This window comes from Vulpes lagopus, chromosome 12, assembly GCF_018345385.1.
Source record: "Vulpes lagopus strain Blue_001 chromosome 12, ASM1834538v1, whole genome shotgun sequence".
NCBI lineage: Eukaryota > Metazoa > Chordata > Mammalia > Carnivora > Canidae > Vulpes > Vulpes lagopus.
This window is the reverse complement of record NC_054835.1, coordinates 17,623,496-17,641,212: the sequence shown is the minus strand read 5'-3', so window position 1 is coordinate 17,641,212 and position 17,717 is coordinate 17,623,496. Positions and strand designations below refer to the sequence as shown.

General features: G+C 38.1%; 1 protein-coding gene across 3 annotated transcripts in view; it reads right to left on the bottom strand.

Annotated features, from left to right (window-relative positions):
- SSH2 (slingshot protein phosphatase 2) overlaps positions 1-17,717 on the bottom strand; it is a 237,270-nt gene that overhangs the window by 91,568 nt on the left and 127,985 nt on the right. The window contains exon 1 of one of the 3 annotated variants that reach the window (XM_041725971.1): positions 13,816-14,189. The exons of the other annotated variants lie outside the window; for them this stretch is intronic. Within the exon in view, the coding sequence (XP_041581905.1) occupies positions 13,816-13,943 (128 nt within the window). The 5' untranslated portion in view covers positions 13,944-14,189. Of the gene's footprint in view, positions 1-13,815; positions 14,190-17,717 lie in introns of those variants that run through there. 3 annotated transcript variants of the gene reach the window in all.

Sequence of the window (17,717 nt, the reverse complement as noted above, 5' to 3'; positions counted from 1 at the left end):
TAGAGGACAGTTCCATTTTTAAAAGTATATACATACATACACACAGAAAAAGCCTGGATAATGTTAATAGTAAAGTTCTTTGGGAGATAAGAATGAAAATAATGGTTTTTGTGAGAAAAAGGACTGCCTTAGTTTTTGTTTTTTCTATAATAAATATGCACCATCTACAAGTATTGAAAAATAACCAATACTTTCTGCTTGGCTTTTAATTATCAGTAAGACCAGTTATATTAAAAAAAAATCACTCACCTAGGAGACAAGTTTGCTTTTAAGCTGAGTGGGTGGTAAAGAATGAGATATTACCAACTTTACTGAGTATAAGGTAGGTAAGTTTTTTTTTTTTTCAAAGATTTTATTTATCAGAAAGAAAGAGAGGATGAGAGAGAGAGAGAGAGAGAGAGAGAGAGAGAGAGAGAGAGAGAACAAGCAGGAGGGAGGGGTAGAGGGAGGAGCAGACTCCCTGCTGAGCAGGCAGCCGATGACCCAGGACCTTGGGATCACCACCTAAGCTGAAGACAAATGCTTAACTGTAGTGGCACCCCAATAGATAAGTTTTTAAAGCAAAAGAGATTCTCTATTTGGAAATTTCTCCAAAAGTGACTTTTAAGAGTGCCATAAAGAACAGCACTGGAATTCAATATTTGTTAATTTTGATTTTAATTGAGGAAGAGACTAGATGTTATTATTTTTTTAAAGCACAATAAACATTTTCTGAAAAACAGGGCATATAGCCTTGCTGAGAAGTTCTCCAAGCATCAAAAATGGCAACAAAAAAACAAAGAGAATTCTGGTAGTGTGGGAATAGTTAATTGAGACTGACCCCAGAAGAGCCGCAGAAGAGAACAAGCTCCAACTCACCAATAGTTAAAAAGACTGAAGTATGTTCTCAACAGACATACTCAAGTACTTCCAAGGAGGTAATAAAAAAGTATGATTAAAACAATAATGGCTTTTCATTTTTAAGATAGAGAGATGATAACTAGCCAGTCTACAATTTTCAGTTTTGCTTTAATTTTGAAAAAAAAAAAATTACTCTGGTTTTAAATTTATTTACTTGGAATCACGAAGTAGAAATAAGGGTGCAATTTCTCTTGTGTTCTCAGTCTATTTTCTCTCAGTACAGGAGAGTATAATAAGGAACAATCTGCAAAAGTTTTAGTACTTTGTTGCAGTAACTCATCTTTGAATTGATATCAGTAAACTATCTTTTGGGCTAGGGCAACATGGCACTTACTCTTGATCTTTATTAATTGATGTGTAATTGTGGGTCTACTATGTGTGTAAAAGATCCAGGTCCACTTGGATGGTTTGCATATGTATTTGACTTAGAAACTAAGGAGCTGCATTGCTTACAGAAGACTAAGTTGAGCCATTAATAGGCAACCAGGCCATTAAACTGGTAACCCAGCCAATAAGAACAAGGACAAATAGTAATCAGCACACCCCACCCCTTATATCTCACCCTACTGTAAATATTACAAGCCCTCTGTGCCATGGGAACCACCTTACCTACCACATGATGCTGATATAATAATATCTAGAGTTAAAAGTACCCAGAGGAAGCAGAGAAAGAGGATTTTGCTTTGAATTACTCAAATGTGCTTTTTTTCTTTTTCTTTCCTTTTTTTTTTTAAACCATAAAGCCACTAACAGATAGATAGTTTAATGATTTCTGTTCTTAGGCTCCCTGTGGGGATTTCACATTGTGCTCCCAGACACTGGTACTGATTCATTAACAGCATTGTAAAACTGGCAGCCTTCCTAAGTAAGCTATGTACAGTCTGCAAATGTTAATTACTGTGCTGTGTATTCAGTGGGTACTCGATATAATTTGATAAATTCTGCCCCTGATATATCCGAAATACACTCATAGCAATATCTTTTTTTTTTAAAGATTTTATTTATTTATTCATAGAGATACAGAGAGAGAGAGAGAGACAGAGACACAGGCAGAGGGAGAAGCAGGTTCCATGCAGAGAGCCTGACGTGGGACTTGATCCAGGGTCTCCAGATCACGCCCTGGGCTGCAGGCGGCGCTAAACCGCTGCGCCGGTGCTGCCCTCATAGCAATATCCTAAAGAGTATATAATCAGTCTACACAAAAGCCTTTCTGGATTCTCCCCCCCCCTTTTTTTAACCACAAATGATTAATAGCAGTCCTTCATTGAAAATTAACTATTTGTGGGATCCATGGGTGACTCGGCGGTTGAGTGTCTGCCTTTGACTCAGGGCATGATCCTGGAGTTCTGGGATTGAGTCCCGCATCAGGTTCCCTTCATGGAGTCTGCTTCTCCCTCTGCCTGTGTCTCTGCCTCTCTCATGAATAAATGAATAAAATTTTAAAAAAAGAAAGAAAATTAATTATTTGTAATATGGCCATAACATCTGCCACATTAGTCTTCCTTTTCTCTCACCACTCAAGTAGCCTTTATCTCTGTTTATACAAATCAAGACATTTAAGACAGGAAGAAATAAAGGTCAGAGTCCCAGCTCAAATCCTGCTTCTATAATGCCTTTACTGATTGGCTCATTTACAATACCTTTCTGTCCTCTGAATATTTAAAGCACCGTTTGGACCATTCATCTGGCACTTAGCACGTGCTATTTTCTTATTTATCCTTTTATTGACCTGTCTTATATCTTCAACAAACTGAGCATTCCGACCACTAGAACCATGTCTAGTGTTTCTTTTAATCTCCCACCCTTCGCCCAGAATAGGTGCAATCGTGACAATGATGCAAATGATAGAATTCTACCAACAGGCTGGCTTACCACTCTGTATTCCAATTCTTTCCCCTATGTTTTAGCTTATATCAAAAGAGCAAAAATATTAGCTACTATTTACTGAGTGCTATTAGCAGTAATTCACAAATATCACATTTAATCCAAATAGGTATTCTAAGCTCCATTTTATTAATGAGGAAATTAAAGCTTACAGTGGTTATATAATATATTCAAGGTCACACAGCTCATAGGTGGTGAAACTTGGAAAGGGACTAAGTTCTGCTTCATTCCAAACACTAGACTATTACTATTAGCAACCAGAACAAAGGGTAAGTAAGATTCTGAATATGTGACCCATGAGAACCTCTAAGAATTTTTAAAGAAAATATTTAAGAAATGGGATACTTTAAGAATTGAATGTGAAATTTTACTGGGGACAGATGAGTATCACAGAGGGGAGACTGACAGAATGATCTATACCAAATCTGGTTAAAGGGATATCAAAATAGTTCAGTTTCATATACTGTTTGACCTATTTCATTCATCTTCTAGGAAAAGAAATATACATTGAGTATTTACAACCTCTTTAGGTGCTGCTACTTTTCAAACTAAAACTCCCCACAAAAATAATAAAAAATAATAACAGAAAATTAAAATATTTTGGTGTTTATGGGAATTGGGTATGTTAATCTTAGGAGAAACAGTATAGGTTCCTTGAACAATAAATATGGGTTTGAACTACATGAGTCTACTTATATGCAGATTTCTTTCATTAAAAATATTGGAAAATATTTTGGAAATCTGCAACAATTTGAAAAAAATTCACAGATGAACCATGTGCATAGAAAAAGTCAGAAATCATTGTGAGAATATAGTATATAATACTTATAATATACAAAATACATTTTAATTGGCTGTTTATGTTATCAGTAAGACTTCTGGTCAACAGTAAACTATTAGTAGTTAAATTCTGGGGGTGTTAAAAGTTATACACAGATTTTTCTCTTTTTCTTTTTTTTTTAAGATTTTATTTATTTGAAAAAGAGAAAGCGCGCGTGAGCATAAGCAGGGGAGTGGGAGAGGGAGAAGCAGGTCCCTCACTGAGCAGGGAGCCTGATGCCTAGCATGATCCTAGGATCCTAGGATGGTGACCTGAGCCAAAGGCAGACACTTAGCAACTGAGCCACCCAGGCGTCCTTATACATAGATTTTCTATGCATAGGAAGTCAAGGCTCCTAATTCCTGCCTCATCAGGGGTCAATTGTAATTCCAAGTCTTCCACATCTAAAAACTGTTAAAATTTAAAAAACAACACTCCAAAATAGGCTAACAAGAGGTTTCTCTTTATTCAAACTAATTCAAGCCTCTGGGTTCTGTTGCTTTAACAGACATAATTAATGCCAAAACTCTCAGGTTAGTAAAAGAAGGATCACACCCCTGTGAAACAGATTAATGCAGAAAACAAGAGTTGCTCAATTCACACAAACCTGCAAAAAAGGAAGTGAGCCCAAATTTGCCCTTTGGTGTGCAACACAAGCAATCTATTTATAAATCATGCGCTACATCCTTTCCAAATCACAGGAACACCTAAAAGGCCTTAATGTTCTTAGCACATTTCTTCAGGTTAAACCTAATTATATTAGTGGCAGCAACATCCTGCATCATTCAACAATGCAAAGCTAACTTTAACCCTAGCTTAAAGTAGTTAGGATACCAATTTTTTTTTCTTTCACCTTAGAAATTCAGAAACATTATGTGATAGCATCTAAACAACTGGTCTTTGGCCTCAAGGTAGTTTAACATATGGTAATTAAGAGGACTCACATTTACTGGAGAAACCCAAGAAGAGATGTGAGCAACATATGCACAAGTTTGGACCCCTCTATTACCCCAAGGTCCAACAGCTCTTGAAAACAGAGAATGACAACATCCTTAATTATTTAGCTTTGGGTAGTGGTTTCTCAGTACTAAAGAAATTGCTCAATTTTAGGAGTGATTACACATAAGCACACAAGCAAAAAGTAGTAATTTAGGAGGAAAAATCTACTCTCAATTAATCAAAAAGAAATTCTGACTTGAACATATCACAACTTCACCATTCCTGTTCATCTTCATTGTGCAGATTTACTCTTCAAGGTAACTTGGTTAAAGCATAGCTCCAGTAAGGTCAAAGTTGAGAGCTCTTTTTTTCCCCCTTGGTTCCAAGCCAATTACAGCTCTGATTTCAAACAAACACAAGTGTGGATAAAACCACATAAAGTTATCACCACTAATGAAAACATAAATGCACCCTTATACTCTGACAACAGATCATTAACCTTTTCTTCATATTTGAAGTCCATAACATCTGGAAGATTCACTAGATGTAAACTTATTTGATCATCTTTTAAAAAACATTCCCCCCCCTTTTTTTTTAATTTTTTTTTTTTTATGATAGGCACACAGTGAGAGAGAGAGAGAGAGAGAGGCAGAGACATAGGCAGAGGGAGAAGCAGGCCCCATGCACCGGGAGCCCGACGTGGGACTCGATCCCGGGTCCCCAGGACCGCGCCCTGGGTCAAAGGCAGGCGCTAAACCGCTGCGCTACCCAGGGATCCCCAACATTCCCCCTTTTAAGGCTATTTTCTCTATGTAAAAATCAGGTAACTACAAAGACAGTATTAAAATCAAAGAAAAAGAAACACTTCATGACTCTTTTAAATATTACTACTAGTTTCCCTACCCACCAAAGAGAGGAAAAAAGACCTTAAATCATAAATAAATGCCTGGTTTCAATCCATTATCAATTATCTATCAATTATTCTAATTCTGTTTGCCCATTTCTGTAGAGGACAAGACCTAGATTTAAAAAGTATCATGGGGATCCCTGGGTGGCTCAGTGGTTTAATGCCTGTCTTCGGCCCACGGCATAATCCTGGAGTCCCAGGATCAAGTCCCATGTCGGGCTCTGTGCACGGAGCCTGCTTCTCCCTCTGTCTGTGTCTCTGCCTCTCTCTCTCTCTCTCTCTCTCTCTCTCTGTGTGTCTCTCATGAATAAATAAATAAAATCTTAAAAAAAGTATCATGGATAATAATTATACTTAATGTGAACAAAGACATTTTAAAGTTTGAAAGGCAAAAAAAAAAAAATCATAAAATTGTAATAGTGGGAGTAAGACTTCTTGGTTCCAGGCTTTTAAAATATGGATAATTTCTGCTAAAGAACGGTTTCAGATATAGAAACGAACGAAAGGCTACACCTAAATTATTCTACAAATCAGACATAAGTGAGACAAAGATAACATCAAAGATTTGACAAATACTCAAAAACTAAAATCTTAAAGAATAGTAAACCAAATCCAGCAATCTGTTAATAAATAATGCAAACAGCATGTAAGGATCTAACTTTAGCAACTCAATATAAGTCACTGCAATACTAGCAAAAGGGGGGAAATATTACCATTCCAACAGATGCCCAAAAAGCATTTAATAAAATTCAATAACTATGTATATTGATATAGGTTGATTAGGTATACAGTTGACCTTTGAACATGTGGGGGTCAAGGGAACCAAGCCCCCACAAAGTCAAAAACCTGCAAGTAACTTCTGATTCTCCAAAAACTTAATAGTCTACTGTCGACCTTCTGGGTCAACAACATAGTCAAACAACAATATAGTCAACAGTCAATAATACATATTTCACATATGTATTATACTGTATTCTTACAATAAAGTAATCTAGAGAAAAGAATATATTATTAAGAAAATCGCAAGGAAGAGAAAATACATTTAAAGTACTGATTGTAAAAAATATTCTGTGTATAAGTAGACTTGTATAGGTAAAATTCATGTTGTTCAAGGGTCAACTATAGCAGGAAATATCCTCAACTTGATAAACAGTCTATGCCAGAACATATAGCACAAAATACCCCTATTTACAAAGCATAAGAAACATTCCTTGTACAATGGAAAACAAGATAAGACCATTAGCACTGCTAGTATTTAACATTACATTAGAGCTCTAGTCAAAGCAATGCATTTATAAACATTCAGACAAAATTTGTTTACAGGTGATATAATTATCCACCCAGAAAAATGAAAAAAATTGCTTTAAAAATCTACTGGATATTTGGATCAAGCAAGAACTCAGCAAGGTGGTCTGATATAAAAGCAAATATACAAAGAATGGGGCACCTGGGTGGCTCAGTTAAGTGCCCGACTCCTGATTTTGGCTCAGGTCATGATCTCAGGGTAAAGATCAAACTCTGCACTGGGTCTGGATTCTGCTTAAAATTCTTTTTCCCTCCCTCTGCCCCCTCACCTAAGGTGCATGAGTTCTTGCATGCATGTACTCTCTCTTAAACAAAATTATATGTGTGTGTGTGTGTGTGTGTGTGCATGTGTATAGTTTTGCTAAACACAGTGAATAATTACAAAATGTTATGGGAAAGAAGAGTTCAAGAAAAATATTTAGATATCGTAACGAAAACTTTATGAAACACCCATGAACATAACCAGTAAGAAATGTGTAACTGCTGTATGAGGAAAAGTATAAAATTTAAATGAAAAATATTTAGAAAATAGGAGACACATACCACATTCCTCATTGAGAAAGCTCATTTCACAAAGCTGTTAATTCTCCCCAAAACTAATTCAGTACAATTTCAATCAAAATCCTAATAGGAGTTTTTATTTTTACCTTTTAAAAATTTATTTAAATTCCATTAACACATAATGTATTATTGGTTTCAGAGACAGAGGTCAGTGATTCAGCAGTCTTATACAACACCCAGGGTTCATCACATTCCATGCCCTCTTAATGTCTATCACCCAGTTACCCCATCCCTCCCACACACCTCCCCCCCCCCCCATCTAATAGGATTTTTTAAAGTGGAAATTGATAAGGTGTTTCTAAGACTTATCTGGAAAATAAAATAAGCAAGAATAGCCAATACACTGAAAAACAGGGGCACCTGGATGGCTCAGTCAGTAGAGTGTGTGACTCTTGATGTCTAGGTTATGAGTTTGAGTCCCATGTTGGATAGAGAGATTACTTAAAAATAATGAGGGTGTGCTTTCAAAAGAATTTGAGGGGCACCTGTGTGGTTCAGTGGTTAAGCTGTTGCCTTCAGCTCAGGGCATGATCCCTGGGTCCAGGGATCGAGTCCTGCTTGGGGCTCCCTGAGGGAAGCCTGCTTCTCCCTCTGCCTATGTCTCTGCCTCTCTCTGTGTCTCTCATGAATAATAAAAAAAAATAATAATATCTTAAAAAAATCAAAATATCCACTAAATCCCCATAGTAAGTATACAATGTGGTACTGATGTTATGAACAGAAAAACATCAACAGGATTTACTTGTACAGAAGCAGACTCCAAATATCTATTAGAATTTAATATATAGTAGGTGTAGCATTTCAGATCAGCAAAGTAAGAATGGACTAAATAATGATATTGGAATAAATGACTATCCATTTGGAAAAAAGGTAAAGTTACATCCTTGTCTCAGGTTTTAGGGAGTGAAATATTTAAAAAGTATACACATATTAGAAAAAACACAGAAAAATATTTTATAATCCTGGAAGTACAGGAAGGGTTTTTTAATTAAGATACAAAACTCTGAAATCACAAGAGAAAATACTAGATTTTATTACACAAAAATTAAAAGCTTTTATAACAGGGTACAAAGTTAAAAGACAAGCAATGAGCTGGTAGAAGAGGTTTTTGCCACATATTTAGAACATACAGACTACGCCAAAAAGAAACAAATACCAACAGAAAAATGGTCATAAGTACAAACACACAAATAAGAAAGATGAAAACGACCAATAAACAATATAAAAGGATACTTAAGCCTCTCTAGTAATAAGGGAATTGCAACAGAGAAACATTTAAGACTGCCTGTGTCTGCATCCTGGTTGTATGACCTTAGACAAGTTACTCAACATCTCTGTGCCTCTCATCTGTAACTGAGTATATCTAATTCACAAGAAAGAATTATATAATATGATCAGTATTCACAATAATGCTTGGTACACAGTAAGAGTTCAATAAAAAATTAACTGCTATTTAATATTGTTATTAACATTACCAGGGTTGGTGAAGGTAGATTCTTACAGCTGGTAAAAGCTTTTTTAGAAAGCAGTTTGGCAGTATGCATAAAATTTTTAACATATCCATACCATTAGACCCAGAATTTCCACTACTAGAAATTTATCTAAAGAAACGTTCCCACATATAAACAATGGTATCAGCAGAATGCAGGATTGTAGAAGCTCTGTATGTGGAGACAGGAAATGCTGGTTCTAGTTTCAGTTCTACCGATAACAAATCATGTAACTGCTACGCAAAAAATCATTTCACCATTACAATTTTGTTAGTTTATTATTCCATAAAATGTGGATGATGACTTGCCCAATCTGCCTCAGAGTAATACTTAGGGGTTGTGGTTCTCAAAGTGTAGTTCCTGGACCAGCATCATCTAGGAATTTATAAGAAATGCAAATTATGCATCCTCATCCCAGAACTACAGAGTCAGAAACTCTGGGGGTGTGGGCAGCATTTGTGGTTTATTTTGTTTTTGTTTGTTGTTTAGAGAGGCAAAGAGAGAGAAGTTTGGGGAGGGGCAGAGGGAGAAGCAGAGAGAGAATCTTAAACAGACTTGATGCTTAGCCCCACACAGGCTTAATCTCACCTGAGATCATGATCTGAGCAGAAATCAAGAATCAGATGCTTAACCAACTAAGCTACCCAGATGCCCAGGCAGCAATTAAATAAGTTGTCTAGGTGACTCTGATAGAAGCTTAAGATCAGAGATGAGGACATGTGAAGTCACTTGGATAACTACAGAGCAGAACTCAAAGATTTCTAGTACTATTACTAATTAACACAAAAATTAAAACTGTTTCTACCTTTCAGTTTCACAAAATGTTACATTTTGGATAACCATCTGGATATGCTCCTGTTGCTAAGCTTGAGCTTTAGAAAGCCTTGATGTGAAGCTAAGAAATCAAACTCATATATGAAATCAAGTAATAAATACAAGTATCTTAAGTCAAGGATAAAAAGCTCAAGGTAACCTGTTGAACAAGTCAAGCAATGTCCCAAGCACTTAAAAGTTCCAAGATTTCTTTTTTTAAAATTTATTTATTTTTAATTAATTTTTTACTTCTAAGATTTCTGATCAGAGGTTTCTATAATGGGAGGTTTCATAGATGGGTTTTAGTGGTAGCCTCTGCCAGCATTTTATCTATAATTCTTGATCTTTCTCTGAACTTTGTAGGACACAAAAATAACCACGTATTTGATAAGCTGTTTGGCATATACCAGTAACACCAGAAGGCCCCTTGCTTAGCAGCTATTTCTCTGCTGCTAGGACCGGAGGCTGGCTCCTTAAAACAAGATAGGCTTCCATATTTTTCAGAAATTCTGATTTCTGTTTTATTGAAAAGTATGTATAGACTCTTAAAGGGTATGGAACTTCTCATGATTATTTGAGATGTCTCATTTAAGACTCCTGAAATTTGATCACATGATGCTCTGGGTTGCTCACATATTTTTTTTTTTTCTAGTAGGATTTAAACTTATGACAGTAACTATTCTTAGTTTCTGGAGTAAATTTAATCACCTCTTAATGTTCTTCATTGATACCATTCAACCCCATATTTGGTACAACGAAAAAGGGAGATCATAATCTCCAATAAAATACAGTAATATCTGAGCTATGCTCTAATTTCATCTATGTATAACAGTTCAAAGTCCACAAATTAGAATGAGCCTGTGAAATCATCAAATAGTTGTTTAAACACTATACTCTAAAGGTCATGAACTTTCTCCATAGGCTTGCCCCCAGGATCTCACTCTTTTACTCTAGCCTTTTTACTGACACAGTTCTCATAGGATTTGTTACTTGGTTTCTAAACCTACAGCAAATTTGAGGCAGCAAAGGAAAATAAAACAAAGGTTCTTACAAGTGGGTTCTCAGCAGTGCCAAGAGAACCATCCAGCTAAGACTGGTCATGTGTCAAAGTACTCCCTTCCCCAAACATACACTTAAAATTTTATTTTTAAAGATTTTGTTTATTCATGAGAGATACACAGGGAGAGAGGCAGAGACACAGGCAGAGGGAGAAGCAGGCTCCCTGAGGGGAGCCTGATGTGAGACTCGATCCCAGGACCCCAGGATCACACCCTGAGCCCAAGGGAGATGTTCAACCACTGAGCCACCCAGGCGTCCCTTAAACATTTTTTGGAATCAGTATTCACTTAGGATCCTGAATTTTAATCTTTTAGTTGCTCCCACCAGTTGCTGCTATTTATAATCTGGCATGACAGGGATATGCTCACACTAGTTGAGCTTTACAGTATCAAGCCTTAGAAATAATACTTCCTTTTGGGAAGGAGATTAACTTTTTATAAGATCACATTTCTTTGAGAATCTGATTAAAAATACATTTATCTGCAAAACATTTTCATACGATCTCAAGGAGTTTACTGACCTTCTAAAGCCAGTCCATAAAATACTAGGCGACCACAGATCCAATTTAAGATTTTTTGCATTACATGCCAAAAATGCATGTTTTAACAAAATTTTCGGTTTTATCTTTATCAGAATGATCGCTAAAGATTTTTAAATGACAATGAACTCAGCGACACTATGAATGCAAATAAAAATGATGGCTAATGTAATACTAATGAATACATTTTAGAAGAAGAGAAATTTGGATATTAAATCTCTTATAAAGAAATAAGTGACAAAGACAAAAATGAAAAAGAAATATTCTGCAAATTCTTTATAAGACTGTCTACCTTAGCAAATCTTAGTGTAAGCAAATACATTTTTCACTGCTAAGTTGAAGATGTCAGCAGTTAAGGACAATTCCCAAGATTAAGTCTCAAAAGTGACCTTCTAACTACTAAGAATATAATTTTATAGTGGTTTTTTATAGTGGTTGAGCGCACCAGTGTGGGAAACATCTGGATTCTAAGGACAGTTTTGTCACTTACTAAGCTACATGGCCTTAAGCAACTACTTAACTTCTTTAAATCTCAGTTTCATCGTCTGTAAATAAAACAAAAAGATTCACAGAGTTGCTGTTATTATTAAATGAGACAATATACATTAAACTCTTAGCACAGTGACAAGCGGTCAACAAATGGAAGTTCTTAATTATTGTTTAATTTCAATTAACTCATTTTTTGTGCAGGGGTTTATAGTTTGCAAAGTGTTACTGGCACATATGATTTCTTACGATTCTCTGGATTAGGAACCTCATTTTTACAGTGGAAGAAACTGAAGTCAAATGATACCCAAAGACAGTAACTAGTCAGAAAAGAAATTTGGGCTTAATTTGATTATACTAGGAACTAAAATGCAACATTCCTTTTCTCCCCCAAAGCTGAGAAGCTCTACCTTTTAAATTTTGTTTAATCTTCTTAAAAATCATAGTTAAATATACATAACATAAAATTTGCCACCTCAACCATTTTAAAGTGGCATTACATACAGTCACATCATTGTGCAACCATCACCACCATCCATCCCCCAGAACTTTTTCTTCTTTCTGAAATTGAAACTCTATCAAACACAAATTTCTCATTCCCCCTTCTCCAAATCCTGAGGATTACTTTAGGTACCTCATATAAATGGAATCACACAGTATTTGTCCTCTGTCACTGGCTTATTTCACTTAGAATGTCTTCAAAATTTATCCATGTTGTAGCATGTGTCAGAACTTCCTTCTTTTCTAAGGTTGAATAATATTCAGCTGTATTACATTACACATTTGTTGTATCCATCTTTCTATTGATGGACATGTGGGTTGATCTTCCTATTTTTTAAATACGTTTTTCAAGTATTGTTAACACTATTGAGATTGGTTATCCAGTTTTAGATTATTCCTTCCTTTCCTTCTCTTTTACTCCATTAAAAAAAAATGCAAGTAAGTAATTGATTTAATTTTGTACATTCACAGCAGTAAAATCAATTTTTTTGCGTGTGGCTATTTTTTGTAGGAGCACCACTGTGAATCAACACAAGAGAAAAACACCTGAAACTCAAATAAATTTAATTTGATTTGGTGGGCAAAGCAAACCATTAATTAAAATATATTAGATGAAAGGTTATTTATAAATCACTTAACTGGCTATTCTTGGAACCTTTAATAGAGATAATGGAAAGTTTCTATTGTTGGACATAAAAGTTTTCCAGTGTTGACCTGGGAAGGAGACAGCAGCGTTGCTTAAGTACCAGGAATCTGGGAAAACCTCAGTAGCTGACCCTCCTGGAAGGACTCGAGAGTACTAGTACACTACCTAGAGTAACCCTAACCACTCCACTGGCTTAAGGATGCAACCTGCATAGACACAGTTCCTCTACTCTGCGTTCTATAGATAGCGTTGAGGGGAGATTAACCACAAGGTTCCGCACACAGTTCTCAGAAACAGCTAAACCACAATGGAAGGGAAGGACAACAACTCTAGAGACTTCAAAAACAGCGACGATTTAAAGATGCGTTGAATCTTGCACTTCCGTGAATGAAGGTGTGCAGGCGGACTTGCACTACTACAGGGGGAGACTAAAAGAATAGCCAAATTACTGAAATCCAGATTACAGCCAGTAGGAGCGAAGAATGGACAGCCTTCCTTTGTTAACGGCTTGCAACAGAAACCTATAGTCACCGCAAACTTACTCGAAACAACAAAAACCCCAAACAACACAGATCACCAGCAGGACCCGCAAGGGAGTCCAAACGTTTCCGGGCGCCGTTTCAGAAGCTACAGACCGCCCTGCACCCCTAGAGTCTCCTGTTCAGCTGTCACTCGGTCCCCACAGACAACTTCCCAGGGACGAATGCACTTTGTGCTTCCCTCAAGGTTTACCAGAAATTCTCGCAAAGGGTTCTCCAATCCGCCCAGCCCCCGGGGACACGTTCTGCCTCCAAGAATTACCCCACACCTCCACCCCACTGTACCCCTGGACACCTCGAAACCTCCAAGCACGCAGGGTGCGATTTCGCTCTCGCTCTCTTGCTCCCCATGATGTTGGGGAAAGCGGCTGCTGAAACGCAAACTTTCCCAGCTTTCGAAGGGCGGGAGGGCGCGCGGCGCACTCACAGCTGGTTGATGGCGTTCTGCGAGATGACCGCGTTGGCGGAGAAGTAAGGGATCATGTCGGGGCCACCGAGGCTGCAGGTGCAGGCGGGGGACGCCTTCCTCTCGTGGGCCAACGTGCTCAGGGTCATGGGGCCAGCTCAAGGAGCACAGCTCCGCATCTTGGCGCCCGCCCGGCTCGGGCAGGAGGCGGTCGCGTGGGTCTCCGTCGGGCCAGAGGCGCGGGCAGCCCGAGCTCCCCGCGTCCAAACTGGGCCCGCCGGGTTGTGCGGAGGCCGTCGCCGCAGCCCTAGGGCTCGGCTGTGAAGTCCCGGCGGCTGGGCGCCACCACCAGCCCGCCCCAACCCGCGTCCGGGGCGGGGCGCTGCGGCGGGGCGGGCCCAGAGGGCGGAGAGAGTCCGAGGAGCCAAGAGGGTCCGCCCTTTGGGCGCTCCGCCCCTGAGCTCGTGGCACCTACCCGGTACCGTTGCGTGCATCTCCGAATGCCGGGAAGGATCCGCACCCAGACGCCGCGGCTCGCGTTAAGGAGTGAAGCGAGCCTGGGGTAGGCAAGAAAGGTTAGCGTTTCTTGGGAATGTTTCCATAGCAAGATCCTGCTTCTTGAACGACTCTACACATTGAACTCGAAACCCCATTTTTTTCAAATGTTCTTAAAACTTTGAAAGGCAGTTCATTCACAAATGCAACGAAGACTTATCAGTGGGTTTCTATGCACTAAGGGCTAGGGAAACTCAAAAGCTGTTTGTGTGTGTGTGTTGAAGTTTTTTTTGGGGGGGGGGCAGAGGGAGAGAGAGAGAAATCCAAACAGGCTCCACCCCAGCGGGGGCAGGGGATGCAGGGCTCATCTCAAGACCCTGAGATCCTGACGTGGGCTGAAATCAAGAGTCAGAGGCTTAATCCAATGAACCACTCAGGCACACTTGGATTTTTTTTTTTTTTTTTTTAAGCAAAACAGCTTAAGTTGTGATGGGGAAAAACCCCTATCTACATTTTCCATACCATCTGCTAACCCTTGTAAATAAATGTATAAAGGGCTTTCCAAATGATTCTCCAAACCAAGGATTCACAGCCTTAGCTGTACATATGAATCACCTGTGGGTTTTAAAAAAATATTTATTTTTATTTATTTATGATAGACATAGAGAGAGAGAGAGGCAGAGACACAGGCAGAGAGAGGAGCAGGCGTCATGCCCGGAGCCCGACGGGGGACCTGATCCCGGGACTCCAGGATCGCGCCAAAGGCAGGCGCGAAACCGCTGAGCCACCCGCTGAGCCAAACCCACCTGTGGGGGTTTTAAACACCCCAATGCCCGGCTGCACTCTAGACATATCAAATAAGAATCTCTTGAGAGTGGGATCTTAGACATCAGTATTTCTCCCCGGATGACTGCAATGTACAGCCATGGTTGATAACTATGTGCCAAATGATCCTAGGAGATGAAGACAGGCTAGAGAGTATATCCTCTCCTTACAGAGGTAGAAATAAATATTCAGGGTCTAGCCAGATGACCTCATTTGTAAGTGACATCACCAGTTATATGACTTCTGATGTAGGTGAGGCTTTTTCTACCAAACCCTATATACCCTGATTTCTTCATGAGTTTAAACCTTTATCATGTTCCTAACAACTCACTAAGCCAATGCCTTTTACCTGACCAGGAACTAGCTCTTCATAAGATGAAAATTTCTCTTCTCTCTCTCTCTCCTGTATGCTATATAGTGGTTTACAAAAGGGGTTGACCTGGTACAGGCACTCAGTAAAGGTTCCCTCATCTCTTGCCCTTCAAGTCTCATCAGAACAAATATGTCCAAGCATGAGCATGTTAGGCTTTTCTGAATACCTGACTAAATTATGTATCAATAAAATCGTCTTTGGACCTAGAGCCAGAAATTAATTTAAAAAAATGACTTCACTATCCAAGACAAAAGAAACAAAAATTAGAAACAAGTCACTTTAAGACTCAACATATGCTAGAATTAAGAAGAAATAAGTTTTTGTTTTATATGATTTTTCAGATCTTTTTTCCTATTAGGAAGTTTGGTGATTTTCTAAATACTAGTAATGAAATAATCAATCTAAATTATATATTTTATGCCTAAAACCAGAAACTCTTTTGTTAGTTTATCCTTCCATAAAACTTAAAGTTGTTGCCAAGGCACGAGGGATTTGAAATATTGCAAACACATCCTGGAAATAGGGATCAAATTTCCTTCAGATCTGGTAAAAGAACCAGTTGGCAAGTGAAGAGTTAATGAAAGGTCTGGAGTCCAGTGCATCATCGTCTTCATCCATCTCTAGTAAGGAAAATGTTTGAAAGATTTATTCAGGCTGTGTCAGCAGGCACCCAAATGGCAGTGTAAGAAGAAATCTGCTGATACACCCCAAAATAAATTGCTTTAAATATCTGGCAAACTTGCCAGTTTGTAACTTCTTCCAGGCTGTAATTTATTACAGCCTCTCGGCAGTGATCAAAAAAAAGTCAGCAAGCTGTTTAGAAGAGCACTGTTAAGGTGAGTCCATTCCTTTCATGACAGCAGAGATGGTATTTTATCGAAGTCAGTACTAAATGATGCAGCTTATGAAAGATGATGGAATGGTAATCATCTATATCTATTTGAAAAAGAAGTCAGCAGGAAATGTATCTTATTCAATTCATACTTAATATCTCTGACATGTAAAAAACGCTAAAGATAAGGATTTCATACATATGTATATTTGTCTTTTATAGATAGGTTCCTATTGTGACACCCCAGAAGTGCATAGTCCTTTGTTTCCCCTCAAAAGACCTCTGCCAGTGTGTGGTTCAGCGGAGTCTATTTTAACACCCCCATCCAGGCCTTTTCAAAAGCTTTCAAAGTTAAATTCTCACTTTGAACTGTAAGATTGGAAATTGGGAAAGTGCTAGAACGTGCTTCATAGTTTTTTTTTTTTTTTTTTTTTAAGAAAACGAAATCATCTTTGCAAACTGGGGTTCCTTTAAGGGAATAGTTCTTTCTGCTACTGTCTTAAAAAGTTGAACAAATTCCCTTTCTTTTCCCAATCTGCAGAGTGTCAAAATGTCAATCAATTTGGTTTCAGCTCAATTTAATCCTTTACTCTGGACTGTCAGGAAACAAGGCTCTAGGGAGCAAGCTCTCTGTACCCAACCATCTAGGAATTCAAAACTGATTCCAAAGTAGACTGAGCAACATGAAATAAACTAAGCTACTTTTCTACTTCACATGAAGTCAGAAGAGGCTTTAAAAAAATCTGCACAAACGCCCTGGAGAAAAAATGCTGCATTTCTTCATTCTCTTGCTTGAGTTAGAAGATTTAAAATAAATTTTGTCCTGTCATTTGCTGACCATTTCAAGGCTCAGAAATATGAATATTCTAAAATGTTATTTTGGCTTTTGACAGCATTAGCAATAGCCAAATTAAATTTTTATAGAATTATATGCTAAAAGCATTAAAATTTTATTTTCTATTTATTTTTTTATATCATGTTTTTTTTTTTAATTATTTATTTATTCATGAGAGACACAGAGAGATGGAAGCAGAGACATAGGCAGAGGGAGAAGCAGGCTCTATGCAGGGAGCCTAATATGGGACTTGATCCCAGGACTCCAGGATCACGCCCTGGGCTGAAGGCAGGCGCTAAACCGCTGAGTCACCCAAGGATCCCCCCAAATTTTATTTTTAACAAATTTTTAAATTGGAGTTCTGTTTGCCAACATATAGCATAACACCCAGTGCTCATCCTGTCAAGTGTAAACTTTTGTTTTTTTTTTTTTTTAAATAGATGTCCCTTGTATCCATAAGGTACTTCTTGTTACTATGTCTTCCTGTGCTCTCTGTAAGGTACAAACACTGACTTACTTGCTGACCAGGACAGACACAAAAGTGGCTTTAAATGTGAGTGAAG